The 23,489-nt window shown below is 39.7% G+C and overlaps 1 protein-coding gene across 4 annotated transcripts in view; it reads left to right on the top strand.

Annotated features, from left to right (window-relative positions):
• The first annotated feature begins 2,441 nt into the window (after positions 1-2,441).
• Vps54 (VPS54 subunit of GARP complex) overlaps positions 2,442-23,489 on the top strand; it is a 77,058-nt gene continuing 56,010 nt past the window's right edge. The window contains exons 1-3 of one of the 4 annotated variants that reach the window (XM_048352608.1): positions 2,442-3,683; positions 21,053-21,205; positions 21,994-22,235. In XM_048352608.1, coding sequence (XP_048208565.1) covers positions 21,073-21,205; positions 21,994-22,235 — 375 coding nt within the window. In that variant the 5' untranslated portion in view covers positions 2,442-3,683; positions 21,053-21,072. The remainder of the gene's footprint in view (positions 3,684-21,052; positions 21,206-21,993; positions 22,236-23,489) is intronic. The other 3 variants (XR_007211842.1, XM_048352607.1, XM_048352606.1) reach the window with 3 other exon arrangements.

Here is a 23,489-nt window from a genome sequence, read left to right as displayed (position 1 = left end):
AGTACTGGGAATTCACACAGAGCCTTCCACAGGGTAGGTGCAATCACTCTACCACCAAACCACATCCCCAGGCCTTGCTTTTTCAGACAAGGCATTGCTATGTGGATTATACACTGGCCCTGGACTTAAGATCTTCCTGCCTCTGTCAGGATAAGGGGCATGTGCTACCATACTGGACTTTTATCCTAAGGGGTATAATAAGTTGGACAACTACAGTGTTTGTAATATGGTAGTTAAGTATTTTCTTCCTATTTGCTTCTTCTGAGGTCAATGGTAGGCTTTTCTATCAGTTTTTTAAATTTTCTGTCATCTTGATTTTAAAAGTGAACAGTAGGGCTGGGAATATGGCCTAGTGGCAAGAGTGCTTGCCTCACATACATGAAGCCCTGGGTTTGATTCCCCAGCACCACATATATAGAAAACGGCCAGAAGTGGCACTGTGGCTCAAGTGGTAGAGTGCTAGCCTTGAGCAAAAAGAAGCCAGGGACAGTGCCCAGGCCCTGAGTCCAAGGCCCAGGACTGGCCAAAAAAAAAAAAAAAAAAGTGAACACTAATATATCTATGTATATTTATAATTTAGTATTTTTTTCAAATATTGAAATGACTCAGTGATAGTAATTAAGCTGATAAGTTTGAAATTTTTTTTTGTGCTAGACCTGGAGCTTGAACTTAGGGCCTGGATGCTGTCCTTGAGCTTTTTTTGCACTCTATCATTTGAGTCACAGCTCCACTTCTGGGGTTTTGGTCCTAATTGGAGATAGTCTCACAGACTTTCCTGCCCTAACTGACTAGCTAGCCTCTGAACTAACACACCTGGGTCAAATTTATCTTTAAATTTTCTCCCACAATTGACACATTTTTGGGTTTTTGTTTTGCAAATCTGCTCCTCAACAGTTACTTTTGTTTAGTTTCCAGATAAACAAATTGTTCTGAGGTGTGGCCCAAGCACTGGGTCCCTAAAAGAACTCAATGTTTATTTTCTTCTGAAGGTGTGTTATCTACAGATGATTAATGAGGAAGCAAACCAGTTGGTACAGTTCTTGGGTCCTCTAAACACCAAGGACTTATTATCAATTAATCCTTGAGGAAAAAATGAATTGACAATAAGCTTATGGGATAAAATGTGACATATACACACATACCCATTACTTCAACGACATATTTGTTCAACATCACTTTTTATCAGTTTTGAAATACACATTGTGCAAAAGACCAGTAAAATGTATTCAATTTGTCTGAGTGAAATTGTATGTGTGGCCATTTTTCCATTCCTGGCACTCCAAACCCCAGACTGTAGTGACTGTTACGGGGTAAGAAATGTTACAGGGTTCTAGGGAGGTGATTTCCCTTTCCCCCAAGAGTCCACCACTCAGAGACAGTCTCAAGCAAAAAGATGGATTTATTGGGGAGGCAAAAGCAACTGACTGGCTAGGGAAGCAGCACAGACTCAGGAGCTGAAACTATGCTAGTGAAAAGCAAGTTGACTGGCCAGGTACACAGTACAGACTCAGGAGCTAACACAGTGACCCTGAGCAATCCTCAACTTGGGGTTTATAAAGGTAAAAGTGTAGCACAGATGTAGGGGCTTGACGCAGGGGTAGAGCAAGCAACAAACAAGTTAAGCAAGCCATTTATTTACACAAGCAGAATTTTGGGGTCAGGTTGACCTAATCTGCCCCCCCCTCCTATCATGTTTCTCTAATCAAGATGGCATCAGCTCTGATCCCTACAACAGTGACCACTATTCTCAGAGGGAATTCTTGTTTTATGTTAGAATTATTTCATACTGGGACTTTTCTCCCCCTCCTTCTTACAAAATTGTTGAGAACTGAATTCAGAAAAATATAATGTAAGAATTTCCTCTTGACTATCTTTGTCATTTCTTTTCTTTTTTATACTAACCCTCAACTTTACCTTTGTGGTGAGTGACCTGTTTCATCAAGTTATGCTTCCTGTTTTCAAAGTGACTTCTTAGAAATGAAACTTGCAGCTACCTTTTTTAAAAAAACCTCTGTGTTACATTTTCACTTTTGATTTAAAACTTGCTGTCTTGGCTGGGTATATGGCTTAGTGGCAAGAGTGCTTGCCTCCTATACGCGAAGCCCTGGGTTTGATTCCCCAGCACTACATATATAGTAAAACGGCCAGAAGTGGCGCTGTGGCTCAAGTGGCAGAGTGCTGACCTTGAGCAAAAAGAAGCCAGGGACAGTGCTCAGGCCCTGAGTCCAAGCCCCAGGACTGGCAAAACAAAAACTTGCTGTCTTGTAAGTGCTTGAAACTTTTTTTTTTTTTTAAGGCAAAGTAGTAAGGAATGGAGTAAGATCTTCCTAAAATAACTTAGTAACTTAATACTAATGACTTTTTTTTTTGTTGTTGTTGTTCTTTTTTTTTTTTTTTTGAGAGAGGGTTTTGCTCCCAGGTGTACTTAAAATGGAGTACTTAAAAAAAAAAACACACAAAAAAACTAAGCCATTCCCTACTTGTGTGGTCTTTAAGATTCCTAAACCTGGGAATGGAGACGTGTTGGCACACTCCTAGGAATCGGAATAGGAGTTATTAATAATAAGCGCACATACTTGAGTTTTCCAACCTTCAAACCCCGGTACCACATGGCGATGGGCGCTGCGGGCTGTGTGCCAGGCATCTGTGCAGAACGGCCTGGAATCAGGGAGGACACGAGAAAGGCCTCACAATTTGCAAAGTTCTCGGTGTGTGTGAGTGTGAGTGTGTGTGTGACCTTTAGCCTGTGAGGGCACTAATTTGGGAAACAGTGTATTTACTCTTGGGCGAGGGTGGAAGTTTGCTTCAGTAGTTGTGGAGGGTGATTTCGGGGTGGGAAGGGTCCAGGGGGACCCCGGGCCCAGCTGAGGGACGGTGTCCAGCCGGGGACAGGCGGAAGGCGGCACCCAGGTGTTCCTGAGAACCCCTCCGGGTCGGGGCGGTCGCGGGGCGAGGACTCCAGTTTCTGCCTGGGCGACTCTTCCAGGAGGCGCAGGGGCGCTGCGCGGGGCAATCCCCGCCCCGGGGGAGCGCGGGCTGCGCCGCGGCGGGAGCTCCGGAGCTCCGGCCTGCGCCCAGGCCCCTCTTCCGGCGTCGGCGGCGTCCGCGGCTCTCCCCGGCCCGGGCCGCGGCCCTCCCGCCCCGGCGGAGCCGCGCGGTGGATTGTGGGCTGGGGTCTGCAGCCGCCTCGCGGCAGCCTCTGGCGTGGTCTCCCCGGACCCAGCCCGGCCGGGCCGGCGGGGTGAGGAGAAGCCGGGGAGCCAGGGATCCCCAAGGGCTAGAGGCAGCGAGCGGTCGCAGCTAAGCAGCAGCAGCGGCGGCAGCGGCTCCCCTGGAGGCCGGGGATGTGGGAGAGGCGGTGGCAGCAGCGGCGGAGGCGGCGCTGCGGACCCGGGGGAAACTGCTGGCTGACAGGACACCCGGGAGAGACGTGAGGGAGCCGCCGCTGCCGCCTCTCACTTCCGAGCGGAGCCGGGCTCGAGAGGGCGGCCCTCGGTTCCCGGGGTCGACCAGCCAGCCAGCCGGCGCGGGACGGAGGCGGGAGGCCGGGCTCGGGCCTGGCCGGGCTCCGGGCGGCGGCGGCCGCGGAGCAGCAGCAGCAGCAGCCTCGGTGCGGCCGGGAGAGCTGGAGGCGGCGGCGATGCACTAGGCCTCGCTCGGGGGCGGCTGCCCAGGACCCGCAGGTAGGTGTCGGGCCGGCCCACCGCGGGTCCGGCCCACCTTCGCTCCGATCTGCGGGCGGGGGACCCAGACCCCCACCCCGCTCCTCCTCGGGCCCGAGTCTCTGAATTTTGGTCACTTGGGGCCGGCGTCGAAGCTGCCCTTCTCCCAGCCACCTCCACGTCGTCCCGGCCGCTCGTCCTCCAGGTTCCCGGCTGCCGGCCGTGCTCCCCAAGCCGGGTCTGCGGTCGCAAATGTCGCACCGGCCCCCCCTCCCCGCCCTTCCGGATCCTGGTCCTGGAACTTCCATCACCCCCGTCTGACGTTGACCACCGCCCCCCCCCCCCCCCCAAACACACAGACACACAGACACACACACACACAGAAAAAACTTTGCCTCTCTTTCCACCTACCGGCTCCGTAAGTCCCGTTGGGAGCTTACCGGAATCATCATGATCACCATCATAATACATTTTATTCGACTAGAGAAAATTAAAGAATAACTCGGTGTCTTGCGGTTTGGCGTTTTCAGTTTGCACGTTTGAGAACGAATTTCCTTTTAGCTGTGCTTTCTTCTGTCTCTGCATGGATAATAGAGGCAGGTCACCCACCCCGGCCTTCCTGTCGTTGTTTGGGAACTTTTTTTTTTTTTTTTTTTGCTTGTTCGGGATGGTATTTTTAGAATTTTGGCCGACCAGAGTTGAAAAAAAAATTAAAAAAATTCCTTTTACTCTTTTTTTTTTTTTTGGTCTTGATAAAAGCTCCTCTTTCAAAGAATTAGTTTGGAGTGTTTTTGTTTCTAATTGGCCTTGTTTCTGATTTGCTAAACCTAAGGTAGTCTTAACAGTGTTTATTGAGCAAATGATGTGAAACATTTGTGGTATGGTAACTTAAGGCGAAGATTTTGATGGAAATGACTTTTTAGAAATAGGAGACACTTCTCTTTGGAAAGGTACTTTGAGAGCCTACGTGATTTGTAAGCAGTAAAGGTATAACAGATGGGATGATAGGATTTGACTCAATTTGTTTTAGCGTGAGTCCTATTTCCTAGAAATTAATATTGATTAATAGTGATCATCATTGCTTATAATAGGTTGGTAGAAATGACTAACATGTGGTTTCAGAGATGTAATGTTTGCAGTTTTATTGTGATTTGGGTGTGCTTACATTCTATAGTGGCTTTAGAATCATTACACTGGTCTTTTACGGTAAAACTGAAGACTGCTCAAGTTGTTGATATTCATAGATTTTGTTCTTGTAGAAGTAATGTTACTGCAGTGTTTGGCTTTTTGAAGTGTTTCCATTGGTTTCAAAATTAGGACTGGTAAAATTATCCAAAGTGTGCATATGTTTGTTTTCTTTAGCATTTAAAGTTTATTTCAGAATAAGATACGCTTTTCTGTCAGAATTAATCAACTCTTATATAACCCATGAAACGGCAGACTGCAGAATTTGTTCTTGATCACTCCTTTTCTTACAAATAAAAATTGATTGAAATTCGTTTTTATGGTGTTTTTTTTTTTTTTTTTTCTTGGCCAGTCCTGGGCCTTGGACTCAGGGCCTGAGCACTGTCCCTGGCTTCCTTTTTGCTCAAGGCTAGCACTCTGCCACTTGAGCCACAGCGCCACTTCTGGCCGTTTTCTGTATATGTGGTGCTGGGGAATCGAACCCAGGGCCTCATGTATACGAGGCAAGCTCTCTTACCACTAGGCCATATCCTCAGCCCTTTATGTTGTGTTTTTTTTTTTTTAAACTTTATTGAGTTACAATTCTTTGGTTTAATCTTTTTTTATTTTTATATTTTTTACCATGCTGCAAATGGAACCAAAGGCCTCAAGCATTCATTGCTAGATCTTCAGACTGGCATTTACTAAGTTGTGTGATCATCATGGAAATCTGATTTTAGAACATTTTCATCACTCCCTCTCCCAGAAAGCTCCCTTGTGCTCTCTAGTACTTGCTCACATTTCTCCCCACCACTCTCATCTCTAGTCAACCACTTTTCTTTCTCAACTTTTACCTCATGTGGGCCTTTTATATAAATGACATGGATTCATCACACTATGAAGTTACTCATTTTTTTTTGCCAGTCCTGGGCCTTGGACTCAGGGCCTGAGCACTGTCCCTGGCTTCTTCCCGCTCAAGGCTAGCACTCTGCCACTTGAGCCACAGCGCCGCTTCTGGCCGTTTTTCTGTATATGTGGTGCTGGGGAATCGAACCTAGGGCCTCGTGTATCCGAGGCAGGCACTCTTGCCACTAGGCCATATCCCCAGCCCCGAAGTTACTCATTTTTATGCCAGTACTCTGGCATGAATTCAGAGCCTTGCACTCTTGTTTGGCTTTTATTTTTTCCTGGTTAATTAGAGTCTCTCAGACTTTTCTGCCTGGGCTGCTTCAAACTGTAATTCTCAGATCTCTGCCTCCTGAGCAGCTTAAAAGTTATTTTTTAAAATTGATTTGTGTGTTTGAAAGTTGGTCAGGCAATAAGCAACTGATTACTGATATTAAAAGAGACCTTGTAAATAACTGATACACTGTTTAGTTGTGTCAACATAAAGTTGTTTTTGTTTGTTTGTTTTTTTGGTTGGTTGGTTGTGAGGCTTGAGTTCAGGCCTGGGTACTGTTCAGGCCTGAGCATTTTTGTTCAAGGCTAGCACTTTTAGCTACAGCTCCACTTCTGGTTTTTGAGTCGTTAGTTGGAGGTAAGAGTCTCATGGAGCCTTTTTTGCTGGTTTTGAACTGTGATCTCAGATCTCAGCCTCCTGAGGAGGATTACAGGTGTGAGCCACTAGTGCCTGGCAGCATAGTTTTAAGAAGAAAAAAGTTGGCATGAATTGCTTCAATGATCTCAAGAGGAACTTTGATCAGCTAGGGGTAAGTAAGAGTTCCAAGTATTTTTGCCTTTGCATACTAGAATGTCAGATTGGAAAAGACCTTTCTTTAAAGGTCTTATTGCCTCACAAATAGTTAGCAGGAGTCATATGAGGAAATCTGAAGGATGGAAACTTGAATCTCCAAATTACTTGGCTCAAAAGCCACAATGTGAACATCTTTGGGTGGAGAATGTTGATCCTGAGGGCCTCATAAGACTTTGGCAATCACTTAGTACATGACAAAACACCTGTACACTTATTATTTGTAGTTGTCTGTTTGTATTGATAATTTCATATGGCCTGTCATAAATATCCAACTGGCCTTTGACAGAAAAAATGTTCTGGATAGATGTCAGAATTGCTTAGACTCTCTTACGTGTGTGGGTATTTGACACTATCAGAGTTGGGAAAGAATTGGGTAGTCATCCAATTTGGGGGATAAATGTCTGACTATGGTGTTTGTGCAGATGAAATCGTCAGAATATCTTGTAAAATGCTCTAAAGATTGTAAATTCGTTCCTTAGATGTTTTCTTGTACAATTAATATATTTTTAAAAAGATAAACTTTAAAATTAAAAAAATTATAATTAAGGTCAGGCGCTGGTGGCTCACACCTGTAATCCTAGTTACTCAGGAGGCTGAGATCTGAGGATCATGGTTCAAAGCCAACCTGGGAAGGAATGTCTGAGACTCCCATCTCCAGTTAACCACCAGAAAACCGGAAGTGGCACTATGGATCAAAGTGGTAGAATAATAGCCTTGAGCAAAAGAGCTCAGGGACAATGCCTAGGCTTTGAGTTCAAGCCTCTTGACTGCCAAAAAAAAAAAAAAAATCAATAGGTCTATTTGGAGGCTTCCTTTTAAAAAATATTAGATCTAAAACCATAATTCTCCAAGGGTGATTTTTGCTTTCCAAGGGACCTTTGACAGTGACTGGAGACTTTTTTTGATTGTCACAACTGAAGATGTATAAAGGAAGGTAGAAGGGATGAGCAATGCTCTTGATATCAGGCAAGTAAAAAATGTTGCTAAATATTGTACAATACATAGGAAACACTCCAACCACACAAGGAAGAAATGTCTAACTCAGATGTCAATATTACTGTTCTGTATAAGTTTGATGGATTCTATTAAGGGCCTGACCTAGTGCTATCCCTGTCTTGTCCTGGGACTTGAACTCAGGGTCCCCTCTTACTCTGCTTTCTAGTTTACAACTGATGTTCTACCACTTGAACCATGCCACCAGTTGAGCCTTTTGCTAGTTAAGTAAAGATAGTCTGATGAACTTTTGTATCAGGGCTTGCTTTGAACCTCAGTCCCCTTAAATCTTAGTCTCGTGAGTAGGTAAAATGAGCCATTGGCACTCAGCTGAGTTACTGTTCTTGACTCACTGGGTAGGAAGATACTCTCCTGTGGGCATTTTGGAGTAGAGATATACTTTAAATCATCTAGGAACTCTTCAGGGGAAGGCAGCTGAGGAAAAAGAACTCTGACCTATTGTAGATTTCTGTAATCTGTTTTAATTGCCTTCAAGTCTGAAGAAAAATGCCCTTTTTTCCCTTAAAATTGTGCAGCCTTATGTTAGTACTAATTTCAGTTAATATTATGTTTTGCATTCTTGGTTATTATTGTGTAAGTCTTTGCAGTTAGAAACAAACATATGATAGTATTTTCTTTAGCCATAAATTTTTTGTGGTGGTTTTTCCTGGCTGCTTCAACAGTTAGTTAGTTAATATATAATGTGTATGTATGCACATATGTATACTCTGTATGCCCAACACAATTCAAACATTATACGCAAATTTCATCTTTGCCCCCCCCCCCCCACTTTGTTTCTTAACTTTGTCTTCTTTTTTTAGTACTGGAGTTTGGATTTAGGGACTCATGCTTGCTAGGCAAAACCCACTCCTGGGGCTTGAACTCGGCCTGAGCCTTGTACCTGGCTTCCTTTTGCTCAAGGCTAGCACTCTGCCACTTGAGCCATAGCACCACTTCTGGCTTTTTCTGTTTATGTGGTGCCAAGGAATTGAACTCAGGGCTTCATGTGTACTAGGCAAGCATTCTAATGCTTTGCATTCCCAGCCCTTCTTACTGTTTTTAATATGTTTGGTGATGAAAGATGATCAGCAATTAAGATCAATTTTACTACTTATAATCTTAGATAAATTATTTAGTCTTTCTGAATCTATTTTCTCCATAAAATAATTACAAGGTTATTGTATTACAAGGTTATTGTAAGGTTAAATGAGTTTTTGTGTATTAAGTTACTGTATCAACTGTAACATATTATAAAAGCATTAGTTGCTTGTTTCAAAAGAATCAAATGAGAAAAGGATATGAAAGTTGCCAAGACAGTAGTATAGAGATATCAAGGTGGAGAACAATGACTGATCATAGCCACTAGCAAGAAGAAAAATACTAACTCTGTCTCTGGCTCTTTCACACGCACAAACTAGAACAAGCTTGTAAAGCACCCTAATCTGAAGATCCTTGATATAAGGCAATCTGACTTCTTTCAGTACCATCTGAAGTTATTATTGCAGCACAGTGTAACTGATTATTATAATGATTAAATTATTAGAAAAGGTTAGTTTTCAAAATACATTTTTTAAAGAAAACATGAAAATATGTAATTTATTTCAGAGTTGTTATTGGTAGGTGATTTACACAAAAAGTTTTAGACTTCATGAGTAAGCTACAGTTATCTGGATGATTCCCTTGGTGAGAATAATTTATTTTGTTCTTCATTTAATATGCATGACTTTCTTTGAAGGGGCTCTCTACCAGTGATAATTACTCTTCCACTGGGAAAATTTAAATGAAGAAAGGGGTGTGTGTGTGTGTGTGTGTGTGTGTGTGTGTGTGTGTGTTTGGCAATCAAACCTAGAGCTTTTCTTCTGCTAGGCAGTTGGTATACCACTGAGCTGCATCCTTAGCCCAAGAAATAAGAGTTTTAAGCCTGTTACGTTTAAAACTCTCAGGTCTTTCTATTTCTTTTTTTTTTTTGCCAGTCCTGGGGCTTGGTTGGACTCAGGGCCTGAGCACTGTCCCTGGCTTCTTTTTGCTCAAGGCTAGCACTCTGCCACTTGAGCCACAGCGCCACTTCTGGCCATTTTCTGTATATGTGGTGCTGGGGAATTGAACCCAGGGCCTCATGTATATGAAGCAAGCACTCTTGCCACTAGGCCATATCCCCAGCCCTCTATTTCTTTTTTTTCCCCAACATCTTTTTATGTAAAAAAGTTGTGGGATAACATTTAGAGTTCAGTTGAATAAAATACATAAACTAAATGGGAGAAAAATGTAATTTCAGTTTACTAACTGACCATCTTTCCTTAAAAACATATAGAAAAAAAGATAAAGGTAAACAGAATTCCAGTTATTCTGATTTTTCAGGAGATTGTTGGAGGGTAGAGTAGTTGGAAACATGAGAGGAAGTAGTGGTATTATATTCTTTTTAAATTTTTAAAGAAATTTTAAAGTTATTATAGAGGTAATGTACAGAGTGGTTACGGTTTCATGTCAAGTAATGATTACATTTCTATTTGGACAATGTCATTCCTTTTCTCCCAGGGTATTATTAGTACACTGGACTTAAAAATTGAATTTTAGAAAGTGGAGGGATATTTTCTTAACAAAAACTGGGGATTTGAAGAATCTTATATTCAAAAATTTGGATTTTTGACTAAGAGGAAGTTGAAGGAGTAGGCATTTGTATATGAATGATACACCATATGTCTTTCTTCTATAGTAGAATAAAATAGAATTTTGAAAATTATAATATGTCAAGAAAGATCCCCTGATTTTTTTTTTTTTTTTTTTTGCCAATACAAGAGCTTGAACTCTCCATTGGCCCTCTTTCATGTTAGCCATGCCTTTTGTTTAGCTGTTGCTGATTAATTTGAGAATGGAGTCTTGTGGATTTTTCTGCCTTGCTGGCTTTGAACTCAGATCCTCTGACTTCAGCTTTCCGAGTAGCTAAGATTACGTATGGATCCACCAGCACCCCGCTCACACTGGCCATTAATTTTAAGCCTTTGCACAATTTTGTTAAATTGATGGGAAGATTGGGATCCGGTTGTGAAGTTTTTAGACTTGATGAGAGTTAATCAGATATAAAAACAGGTTTGAAGTTGAATGAGACCTTTGTGATAGTCTCACTAATTAGTGGTGGTATACTCATGATAGTTGTATTCTTCAAATAAAGTTCATAACTATAACATTGGCAATTGAGAATGAGAAACAAGGAAAGGATTTGTGATGTGTTTGGAGGTAGGATTCATAGAAACTTCTTCCTATAGAAATTGAAGAATGTGGAAATGAGGGACTCAAATTGGCTCTAGAGTTACTAGTTTGGGAACTACATAGATGGTATTTCCATTAATTAAGGCTTAGAGAAGGAATACAATTTTGGCAAGTGGAGGAGGTAGGTGAAGATAGTGAAGAGTTAAAGTAAACCCCATTTTCAGGCAGCCCCTGTTTTGTTGTCTGTTTAAATTTTGAGTAACCCAAGCCACCAATTATCCTGGCTAGCAGGACAAGCTTATTAGGGTCCAGCCGGTCAGGAAACTCCCTGCTTAACTCTAACCACCTGGAAATGCTTAACTCTAACCTCCCCGGAATACCTCGAGCCCTAAGCCAATCAGATTTGTACCCATATCCTAATCTTGCTTGAACACCTGATTGCTGTAACTTGGTTTTTTGCCTTTATAAGCTCTGTGAAATCTCAGCTCCGGGCCTTCCTCCTAACCTCCACTGTGTTGGTGGGTAGGACAAGGCCCGACCTGTAGCTCGCCTGAATAAAGCCTTGCTTTTGCATTTCGGAACATCTGGCTCTTGGTGGTCTTCTTGGTGGTCTTCTCGCGACTTGGGCATAACAATAGGAGGTAGTAAATTTTATGTTTTGAGGATATTGAATTTTAGGTAACTGAAATATGTAGGTAAAGATGCTCTGTAGGCAGTTATAAATTGGAGGAAGATAGTACAAGAAAGATTTGGAATCTCTATTAATTTCTTTGGTGCTAGCTGTAGGGCAGAGCTTATCTTTTTTTGCTCAAAGCTGGCACTCTTTTTAACAGTTGAGCCATACCTCCATTTCTGGCTTTTTCATGGTTAGTTGGAGAAGTCTTTTGGGTTTGTCTACCTCAGCTTCAAATCTTGATCATCAGATCTAAGCCTCCTGGGTAACTAGGATTACAGGTGTGAACCACTGGTGCCGTCTCATTATCAGAGTGTTTTTTTTTTTTTTTTCCCTCTTTTTTTTTCTTTGCCAGTCCTGGGCCTTGGACTCAGGGCCTGAGCACTGTCCCTGGCTTCCTTTTGCTCAAGGCTAGCACTCTGCCACTTGAGCCACAGCGCCACTTCTGGCCGTTTTCTATATATGTGGTGCTGGGGAATCGAACCCAGGGCCTCATGTATACGAGGCAAGCTCTCTTGCCACTAGGCCATATCCCCAGCCCCAGAGTGTTTTTTATTGTTTATTTTATTTGGTGCTGGTCCTGGGACTTGAACTCAGAGACTGGGCACTATCCCTGAGCTTTTTTTGCTCACGGCTAGTGCTCTACTACTTGAGCTGCATTTCTAATTATGGCTTTTTGGTTGTTTATTGGTTTTGTTTTTTGCCAGTCCTGGGGCTTGAACTCAGGGCCTGAGCACTGTTCCTGGCTTCTTTTTGCTCAAGGCTAGCACTCTGCCACTTGAGCCACGGTGCCACTTCCTGCTTTTTCTATATATGTGGTGCTGAGGAATGGAACCCAGGGCTTCATGTATACCAGGCAACTACTAGGTCATATTCCCAGCCCTTGGTTGTTAATTGGAAGTAAGAGTCTCACAGACTTTCCTGCCATGGCTGGTTTTGAATCTTGGTCCTCAGATTTCAGCCTCTTGAGTAGCTAAGATTATAGGCATGAGCCATTGGTACCTGGCATTGTCTGACTTTTTTAGTGTTGTCTCTTTACCTAGATCATTCCAAGTTTCTTCTCATCTTTAATGTGTTCTCTGTGCTATAGTTAGTGTTCTTTCTAATGGGTACATTTGATTATTTCATTTTTTTCTGTTTGTTTTCTGACTTTAACTCCATGATAAAATCTATATTCTTATTCCTTTAACCAATTTATAAGTTCCTTATGGTTCTGTTTTCTTCTGTCCTTTTTAGTCTTTATGACTTTCCACAACTTTCCTTTCTCCAAGTGTGTGTGTGTGTGTGTGTGTGTGTGTGTGTGTATTTGTATTTGTACGTATTTGTGATTCCTGACAACAGGCTCTCTTCCTCCAAGCTTTTGCATATATTGACCCCATTCCTAGAATTTCTCCATATCATTCCCATTCTCCGTTTTGGTCTGTCACATTTCTTTCTTTTATTTAGATTTTTTTTTTTTTTTTTGGCCAGTCCTGGGCTGTGAACTCAGGGCCTGAGCACTGTCCCTGGCTTCTTTTTTGCTCAAGGCTAGCACTCTGCCATTTGAGCCACAGCGCCACTTCTGGCCATTTTCAGTATACGTGGTGCTGGGGAATCGAACTCAGGGCCTCATGTACACAAGGCAAGCACTCTTGCCACTAAGCCATATTCCCAGCCCCTTTATTTAGATTTTTTAAGCCCAAAGACAAATTGAAATAATAGTAGAGTGTATACTTACACACACACACACACACACACACACACACACACACACAGATTTCTCTTTTGCCATGCCATCAGTAATTTCCTCCTGCCAATTACCAGGACATTCCTCTATACAACTAAAATACACTATGACATCTAAGAATAACAACATTTTCTTAATAACATTACTTGACATATAGTCTATACTTAATGTTCCTAGTTATATCAAAAATCTTTACCTTGGGCCCCTCAAATTCAGTCAGGGTTCATGTAGTACGTATTTCCGGTATGTCTGAATGCATTTTTAGTAATCTGGACTAGTCCCAATACTCTTTTAAGGTTTCGCCTTTGGAAAATACAGGGGTCATTTGTCCTGGAGTATGCTCCACATTCTGAATTTGTCTTTCTTCATAATTGAGTTCTAGTTAAACATTTCTGGCAATGCCAAGACATAAGTGATGCATATCCTGACTATTGCATTATAGTATCTATGGTGTCATGCTGTCCCCTGGTTAGTAATACACACCTGGTTACTTGATACATGTGAAGACTGGCCAAGTCTCTGTACAGTTTACTTAATATATGATTGATAACTTCATGGCCATGTAGATATCCTTTTCCCCAATAACCTTTTATTAGAGGATGGACTTGTACTGGGAATTGAACTCGGGGCCACTTGAGCCAGGCTCACAGCCAGCTTTTGTTGGTTATTTTAGAGATGGAATCTCTTGGATTTTCTGCTCTTCTGGCTTTTAACTGCTATCTTCCATGTCTCAGACTCTTGAATAGTAAGGATTACAGTGATGAGCCACTAGTGCCTGGTCCTAACAATCTTTTGTTTTCTTTTGGAGGTACTGGGGTTTAAACAGGGCTAGATACTTACTAGGAAGACACTCTACTGCTGAGCCATGTCTCTAGACCCCTAACAACCATTTAATGGTTTTGGTGTTGGTTAATGATCACTTTATGAATTATAATTACCTTGGAGGACTACTGGAGGTGATTTTCTAAACTGTTTTTACCTTCTGTATTTATTGCCTTTGTTAACTTTTGAGGGTAGTGAGGTCAGGTTAGATAAAGATTGAATATAGGCTATTGGATTTAGACATGAGGTCATTCCCAAATTTTCCTGAGCCAGGTGAGTGGTAAAAATGGAAACTCCTGGAAAAGAGTACACAGTTACATTCTATCTCATTCTAATTGTTCTCTATGATAATTATGTACATTTAGTTATGAAAGAAAAAGTCATATCTGAGGAGTGTTTTTAAGTTATTTTTGACAATTGGATCAAAGGAGGTAAAATAGAGAAGAGACAAGGAGAATTATCCAGTTGTTAAGAATACTATGTAAGGATGAGAAAGAAGTATTTCAAGATCAAAGGATTGCTATACAACATTCGGCTCTGAAATTGGAGCTCATAAATTTTCTCGTTTTCTCTGGCAGTGTCTTACAGCCAGGAATAAAGACTGATTGTATTGAAAATGGATGGAGGTGACAACTGAAGATGTTCCATCTTCAGAGACTGCTGAAGTAGTTGACCATGAGATTCAGGTTAAGTTAGAGTAGTTAAATAGAACTGGGGTGAGACCTAAACAGTATGGTGAGAGGTAATCCAAACAGTAATTAATTAAAATGCTAATTTACTATTGGTTTGGTTTGAATCTTAGTTGTTTTTTTTTTTGTTTGTTTGTTTTGTTTTTGGCCAGTCCTGGGCTTGAACTCAGGGCCTGGGCACTGTCCATGAGCTGCTTTTTGCTCAAGGCTAGCTAGCATTCTACCATTTGAGCCACAGAGCCACTTCTGGCTTTTTCTGTTTATGTGGTGCTGAGGAATAGAACCCAGGGCTTCATGCATGCTAGACAAGCACTCTACTGCTAAGCTATATTCCCCGCTTGAGCCTTAGATTTATTTACCTTTTTCCTTTAATGTCTAGTATCATTGATCTTGAATAATTTACTTACATAATGCAGATCCTTCCCTTCCTTCTTTCTTTCCTTTGCCCCTCTTCTCTTTCTCTCCTCTCTCTCATTTCATTTTCTACTAAATTTAAATCCAAAAGTGTATTTTAAAGTTACCCTTGGGCTGGGAATATGGCTTAGTGGTAGAATACTTGCCTAGCATGCACAAAGCCCTGGATTCCTCAGTACCACATAAACAGAAAAAGCTGCAAGTGGTGCTGTGGCTCAAGTGGTAGAGTTTTAGCCTTGAGCGAAAGAGGCTCACAGACAGAGGCCAGCCCCTGAGTTCAAGCCCCAGGACCAGCAAAAAATAAAAAAATGAAATCAATAGTTATAAAGTTACCCTTTTCAGCTCCATTGTAAAAATATTTCCACTTCATATATTTGTGAATTACAGATAAATATATTAGAATCACTTCTTTGGAATAAATTATTTCATTCATTTGGAATTCAGAACACTTTTCCTGTTGAAAGTACTAAGATATTGGCCCACAGTAGCCCATTTATCATCCCACTTTGTGGCTGAATGTGAATCTTTTTGCTAAGAAAAGTGTAATATATGATCATTTTCCTTAAGGAATACTTTTCTAGCTTTAGTCTTATAAGATTCTTTTCACAGATGCTATTAATGCCATTTGATAGAAAATGGACACAGCCAGGTGTGGTGGCACATACCTGTAATTCCGGGACCTGGGAGAACAAGGCAGGAGTATCTCACATTTTCAGTCAGCATGGGTTACATAGACTCTGTCTCAAAAAAACTAAAAACAAGCCTGGCGCCAGTGGCTTATGCCTGTGGAATCCTGCTACTCAGGAGGCTGAGATCTCAGGATCATGGTTTGAAGCCGGTACAGGCAGGAAAAGTACAGTTAATTAGCAAAAAGCCAGAAGTGGAGCTGTGGCTCAAGTGGTAGTGCTAGCCTTGAGCCAAAAACCTCAGGGACAGCTTCTAGGTCCTGAGTTCAGGCCCAATAGATTGCTTTGAAGACAAAATAATCTGGAAACAGATGATCATAGGCTCTCTAGTATTTAGTTAAATATGAGTGATGATTAATTTATATTACTGTATATTGTTTCTTTCTTTCTGTTCTTTTTTATTAATGATATATTTCGCTATACTATTGAACTAGTGGGTTGAAGCAACCTGGTTTTGCCTGATTCAGCTGATCTTCTTCCTCATTGTTACAAAAAGGGCACTATAAGCCCAGGGATAGGATATGAGGCAACTAATTCTTTAGATCCCTTTTTCAGTTATTGCCTAAGTTCTGTCTCTGTCTCAAGATGAAGCATGAGCTAAGGGGCCTTACACTCCCTGTGTTTCAAAAACTTTCTCTGCTTTCCCTTAGCTTCAACATCAGTTTTCAATACTACACCACAGGCATGAAAATGAGAACCACTGTTCTATGTTTTGGTAACTTTTCAAATAGTAAATTAAATCTACCCATATTGGCTTGCTACTTCTTGTCTCTGCTTTTCTTCCTTACCCCTCAGTGTCTATCCCAGTAGTTTGACATAGCAAAGAAAAGGGCATTCAAAGAGAAAAGCCAGGATCTTAAAGTTTAAATTGATTGAAACATTTTGTATGATGCAGTCTGAATGCTTACAGACCCTTTTACTTTTTTCTTGGTACTGTCCCTGAGCTTTTTCACTCAAAGGTGGCACCATACCACTTGAGCCACAGTTCTCTTTTTTTTTTTCTGGTTAATTGGAGATAAGAGTCTCATGGAGTGGCTTAGAACCACAATCTTTAGATTGCTGTCTTTAAGTAGCTAGTACTATTTATTTTAAAAATAAGATAGTTAAAATAATGATAGTAGTTAAAATTATTTATTGTCTACATAGGCCAAATATTGTGCCATGAACTTGCATTACTTATCTTACACCATTCCTATGAAGTAAATACTATTGTCATTCTATTTTACAAATGAGGACACTGAGACATTAAGGTAAGAAAGTTGTCAGAGGTCATAGAACCTGTAAATGACTGAGATGTAACTCACTGTATTGCCAGTATTCCTTAGCAGTATATTATATTTAGAGACTAATAGAGATCTAAAATAAAATTTTAGAAAATTAGGTAATGTTATACAAATAAAATATATTTTGGATTTAGGTTTTTGTATTTTGAATGTATGTAAACCTATAAGATACTTTTTAGTGGCTTGTGTATCCTTACCCACCTTTACACAGTTTTTATGTCAAAAGTTTATACTATATGTTCTGTTTATAATGCCATGGTTGAATCTTTTGAAACACTGGCTGTTTTTTTTTCCCCTTGGGGCATGGTCTTGTTTTTCAGAAAACCCCAGGCTAGCTTCAAACTTTTGATCCTCCAGTCTTAACCTTAGGACTGCTGGAATTAAAGATGTGTATCACAATACTTGGCTTTGAATATTGTTTTTCCTTTTCTCACCTTCTCTTCCAACCTAGTCTCTGTAATCTGGCTTCCACTCCCACTACTGAAGTTGACACTGTTTTCTGATATGATTGTTGACTTCCTAATTGTGAAATATGAAGAAGTTTTCTTTCCTCATTACTTTATTTGTATATTGTATACTAATATTTCTCTCGTCTTTTTTTTACACCTTTTATCAATTTTTTTTTTTTTAGGTACTTAGGATTGAACTCAACTCTTTGCACATGTTAATCATGTTCTCTACCATGGAACTACACCACTAACCCACAAACTTTTATTCATTTTTTTCTTCGGAGTAGTTTTTCTTTTGTTTCATTTTTGTTTTGTTTGTGGTGGTCCTGGGGCTTGAACTCAGGGCCTGGGTTCTATCCTTGCCGACTTTCTTTTGCTTAGAGCTTGTGCTCTACCACTTGAGAAACAGCTCTACTTCTGGCTTTTTTGTTAGTTTATTGGAGATAAGAGTTTTAATATGCTTTCTTGCCCAGGCTGGCTTCAAATCGTGATCTTCAGATCTCAGCCTCCAGAATAGCTAGGATTACAGGTGTGAGAGAATGATGCCCAGTTCTTCAGACTGTTGATTAATCTTAAGTTCTGTACTTGGCTCTTTTCTCTTATTAGTGGTCTCCAAGAGTGACTTATGCAACACCGCAGTCTTGTGGATAAAATATAAAGGTCTTTGTAAGTAAGGTACTACCTAGTTTCAGAAATATTCCTTATTTAAAGGGATTAGCCTTGACTAATATTTGGATTAGTACCAACACCTCCAGTCAGTCCTTATGTCCATGTTAGATGATGATATTTTGTCTCAGTCTATTAAGTGGCAGGGTTATGCCCAGCTCAGTAATTTATTTTCGTATATGAACATTTGGAAATAAAAAGGCACAGGCAAACAAAATAAATATGTCTTATAATTTTGTTATTTGAACATGTATACCATTTTTAAATTAGTACAACAAGTTTCATTGTGATATTTCCATGTATGAATGAATATAAAGTACTTTGAGCAAATGTATCCTTTTTATTAGTCTTCTTCCCTGCCCCCTTTATAAAAAGCTTTTTATTTTGTTGGTACTTAGTTTTGAAGTCAGGGCCTTGCCTTTGCTAGGCAGGTGTTCAGTTGACCCATATTTCTAGCCCTAATGTGATTGGTTATTTATTTTCACTTGTACTGACATTTGAACTCAGGGACTTAAGCATTCTTGGCTTGCTTTCTCAGCTTGTTTGTTCAGCTGGCATCTTCCACTTGTGCCATGCCTCCCATTCAGCTTTTTATATACTAGTTATTTTGGAGATTGAGTCTCATGGACTTTTTGCCTAACGTAGCTTCAACCTCAGTTTTTTGGATCTAAGCCTCCTAAGTAGCAAAGATAACAGGCATGAGCCACAACTAGCAAACTTGACACCTGGACTGCAATCTGCCTATTTTAGGCTTCCTGCCATACTACTTCACCCAGTTATTGGTGTGTGCCTGGGTTGTCTTTGAACTGCAACCAAATGCTCTGGATCTCGGCTTCCTAAATAGCCAGTATGACAGGTATGAGCCACTGGTGCCTGGCACAAACAATGCTTTCATCATTCTATACACAAGTACGCATATATAATATATGTGTATACACATATATATGTGAAGTACTTTTGTCATATTCATCCTCCCCCTTCACTCTCTCCTGTTGCCCCACCTACTCCCTTTGAGTCTCATCCCTGAAAAATCTGCCTTTACACTCAAGTTTTTTTAGGTCTGAATTTGTATATGAGAGAACATGCAAGATGTATTTTTCTTAGTCTGGCTTATTTTGCTTAATATAATGATCAAAGTTTATTTTCCTACAAATGAAATAATTTTATTCTTTATAGCAGAGTAATAGTCTATTGTGTATATATACATATTTTCCATTGGTTGATCAGAAATCAGGTTGACTCCAATGTTTGGCATTTGTGAATAGGGCAGCTGTAAACATGGGTTTGTAGGTGTCTCATTATATGCTGATTTATTGAATCCCTTCAGTTACAGGCCAGGAGTGTTACAGAAGGATCATATGATAGTTCTGTATTTTTAAATAGGAATTGCCATACTGATTTCCATAGTGAGTGTGCTAATTTACATCACCAGCAATGTATATTACAATATTCCTGCCCTTGGTCTTCCATCTTCACCGCATTTGTTGTTGTTCTATGATGAAAAAACTATCAGTGTAGTTTCAACTTTCATTTGGCTAAAGATGTTGAGCATTTCTTCACATATTCATTGGCCATTTGTACTTCTTTTGAGATATACCTATCAAACTTGTCAATTTATTAATTGGATTGTTCTTTTGGTGATTCTTTTGGAGTTGCTTATATAGTAGTCTTTTATCCAGTGAGTAATGACAAAGATTCTCTCCCTTTCTGCAGGTTGTCCTTTGATTTTGATCATTGTTACTTTCTAATTTGATGCAAACCTATTTGTCAGTTATTATTTTCTGAGCAATTAAGAGTCCTATTTAGGGAGGCAGTTAAGTATGCCTACATACACAAGGGTTTTTCCATTGCTATTGTCAAAGTTTTAGTTCTTACATATAGATCCTTGGTTCATTTTGAATTAATTTTTCTCTAGGGTTAAGAGAGAGGGGTCTACTTTATCTTCTGCACGTGGGTTCAGTTTTCTAAAATACCATTTGTTTCACGGGCTGTATTACTACATATATTATATATTTGCTATCTTTCTTGAAAAATCAAGTGGCTGTAGCTGTGTAGTCTTTGGATTTTTCTCTTCTGGTCTTTTGGTACGTATGTCGGTTTTTATACCAGTGCCAGGCCGTTTTTGTTATTATAGCTCTGTAGAATAATTTGAATCAGGTATTTTCATAGCGCCATCATTGTTCTTTTTGCTCAAGATTATTTTAGCTATTCAGGGTTTCTTGTACTTGTTGTACTTCCACATTCTAAGATTGGTTTTTTTTCTATTTCTGTGAAAAATGGTACTGGGATTTTTTTTTAGGGATTCTGTTCAGTCTTTTCACAACATTCGTTTTTACCAATCTATGAACATGAGAGAGCTTTTCATTTTCTAATGTTTTCTTCAGTATCTTTCTGTAGTTGCTCTTATTACTGATTTCTAGTTTTATTCTATCATGGACTGTAAAATCTCACCTCTTGGTGAGTGAAAGCAGAACATGAATCCTGCTTGTGAACTTCAAAAACTTGGGCACTTAACCACTTTGCATCCTTACTGTATTCCTGTTTGCTCTATGGGGTGTTTTCATCTTTAGTATAGTGGGTACTGAACTGGTATTTATATCTTACATAACATAAAAGACTTAAGAATATTTCACTTGGAGATTTTTTCCTAACAATTACAAATTTTGTAGCAAGGTATATATTATGAACAGCTTACAATTAACAACAAATTCTTAATTTACATCTGTACACTTAGAGGGGTTTTGAAAAAACGCTTGTGGTTTTGAAAGAATATGTGACATGCATTATATATATATATATTCTCTATATATATAGAGAGAATTTTGGTTTGTATGAACTTTCTTAATTATTGTTTCTTGTTTTTAGTTGAGTGGTGATTTTATGCAATGGCTTCAAGCCACAGTTCTTCACCAGTGCCTCAAGGAAGCAGTGATGTCTTCTTTAAAAAAGAGGTAGATTCAGCAAAACATATTCGACATGTGCAGTCACTGCCAGATGTGTGTCCCAAGGAGCCCACAGGTAATAATTTTTTTACTTTGTATTGAGGCTTGAATTCAGGGCCTGGGTGCTGTCCTTAAGCTTTTTCACTCAAAGTTGGCACTCTACTACTTGAGTCACAGCTCCACTTTCATTTTTTTTTTTTTTGCTAGTTAATTGGACATAGTTTCATGGACTTTTCTGCCAGGACTGGCTTCAGATAGTTACCTTCAGATTTCAGCCTCACCCTTAAAGATAATGATTAATTATTTAGTGTTAAATACAGAAAAGCTGTGATGGGCCTTATGGAGAAAACACATGTGTAGAAAGTACTTGTGTGTAATAAGAGCTTTGGGCATGAGGTAGAGCTGTTAGCATAGGTTCAGTGTTATGAGTCATTGATACATAGTGAGACAGTGTCTTTAAACAAAAAATATACATCAAACACGTTTATGTATTTTTCTTATTGATTGATAAATCTTGTGACTTCAGGCTCACAAGAAACTTGAATTCTACTAGGAGCAGTAATTCAGTACTTGTTAATCAGGTATTTACAGTAACTTCATAGAACAAATGGTGATGATAGTATGCCACAGCAACATTATGTCTGGAAGACAAAGGGATGTGAGTCAGGAATGCCCTTTATACATTTTTAATCCCTTTGATAATTGACATTATAAGATAACTAATCAGTTGATTTCTGTTAATATATCATGGAAGTGACAGTTTGGTTGATTTATATAAAATCGAATCTGAATTTCTTATTTTTCTAGAATATGCTTGTCTACATAGAACACATTTTACAGAGTTCTCTTGTTTACTTTTTACAGGTGATTCAAATAGTTTATGTGTTGCCCCATCTCTAGTTACAGATCAACATAGATGGACTATATATCATTCCAAAGTAAATCTCCCAGCAGCATTAAATGATCCTAGATTAGCAAAAAGAGAATCTGACTTCTTCACAAAAACATGGGGATTGGACTTTGTGGACACCGAAGTCATACCTTCATTCTACCTCCCTCAGATCAGCAAGGAACATTTTACAGCATATCAACAGGAAATCTCTCAGGTAAAAATGAAGTTTGAAGTTAGTTATAGTGGGGCCAGAAATTATAGAAACATTTTAAGTTTGATTTATTAGATATTTTTGATCAGTCGGTTTTCCCCCTTTTTCTTGTTAAAGCTTTAGCATTTATTTGATTTTCTGCTAAGAGGTGGGAATAATATATGAAAGCAGAACAAGTATATTTCTCTGTTAAACAAATGATTGATGAGTGACTACACCAAACGCCGTAGGAGGTATTAATTTTCTGTCTATGGTGGTCACTATGATGTAACACCTAGATTTCCCTCTAGATTCCCCCATGCTCCCAGCATTGCTGTGAATAAGACAGCCGTCGGCCCTCAGTCATTTTTAGGTATTGCCTCAGCAAAGATTTTATTTCCTATGTTAATCAGTAATTTTTGATAAGCATATCATATTTCCTTTATATATACAAGCTCTACTTTCTTTGGCTATGATTTTCTTTAGATATATTTAAATACATTTCTGTTACTGAATTTCAGAATTACACATTGTTTATTAGTGCTGAGATTTGATAACCAAGGAAGAAGTGGTTCCATTTTGTTTATAAAGCAGATGATTCACAAGATTTAAGAAATTAGCAGTATAGAATTGTTTCTGTGTCTCTGATTTTCACAGCCTGTATAGAATATCCTAACTAGCAGATAATCGCCTTAATAGATCTGGACATAATTGTAATTCAGTATGTTGTATTAAACTGGGTCTAAAAGTAAGAATAGAGAGTTTGAGATGGTATAGTACTCATTTTTATATTGTTAGTATCTGTTATCAGTGTAGTTCTAACTACTATTTCAATCTTTTAAGAAAAAATCAAATGATACAAAATAATTATCTTTTAGTATAGAAGGGCTATCTGTATGCATATACATGTCTCTTTGTGTTGCCCAAGCTAGCCTCATACTAATGAGCTCAAGTGGTCTTCATGTCTCAGTGTTCTGATTAGGTTTTTGCTACTATGTACAGATTTGTTGGATGAGTTAGGATGTTCTTTTTGCCCAGACAAACCTCAAACTGATTCTCCCCATCTCTGCCTCTGAGTAGCTGGTAGGCATGTGTGAGCCTCCGGACCTGGATGCTTTTCTGTAAATTACTTTTCCTCTTTCTTCTACATATGGGTATTTTATTATACTTGTATAAAATGAGGTAAGTATAGGTATATAAGAGTTCAAAGATTTCATATTGGTCTTTTTTTCAGAGTGAGCCTAGATCCTTGCATATACTAGGCAAATGCTCTAACTC

This window comes from Perognathus longimembris, chromosome 8, assembly GCF_023159225.1.
Source record: "Perognathus longimembris pacificus isolate PPM17 chromosome 8, ASM2315922v1, whole genome shotgun sequence".
NCBI classification, from domain to species: Eukaryota; Metazoa; Chordata; class Mammalia; order Rodentia; family Heteromyidae; genus Perognathus; species Perognathus longimembris.
The sequence above is the reverse complement of the archived record's forward strand: the minus strand, read 5'-3'. Positions and strand labels throughout refer to the sequence as shown.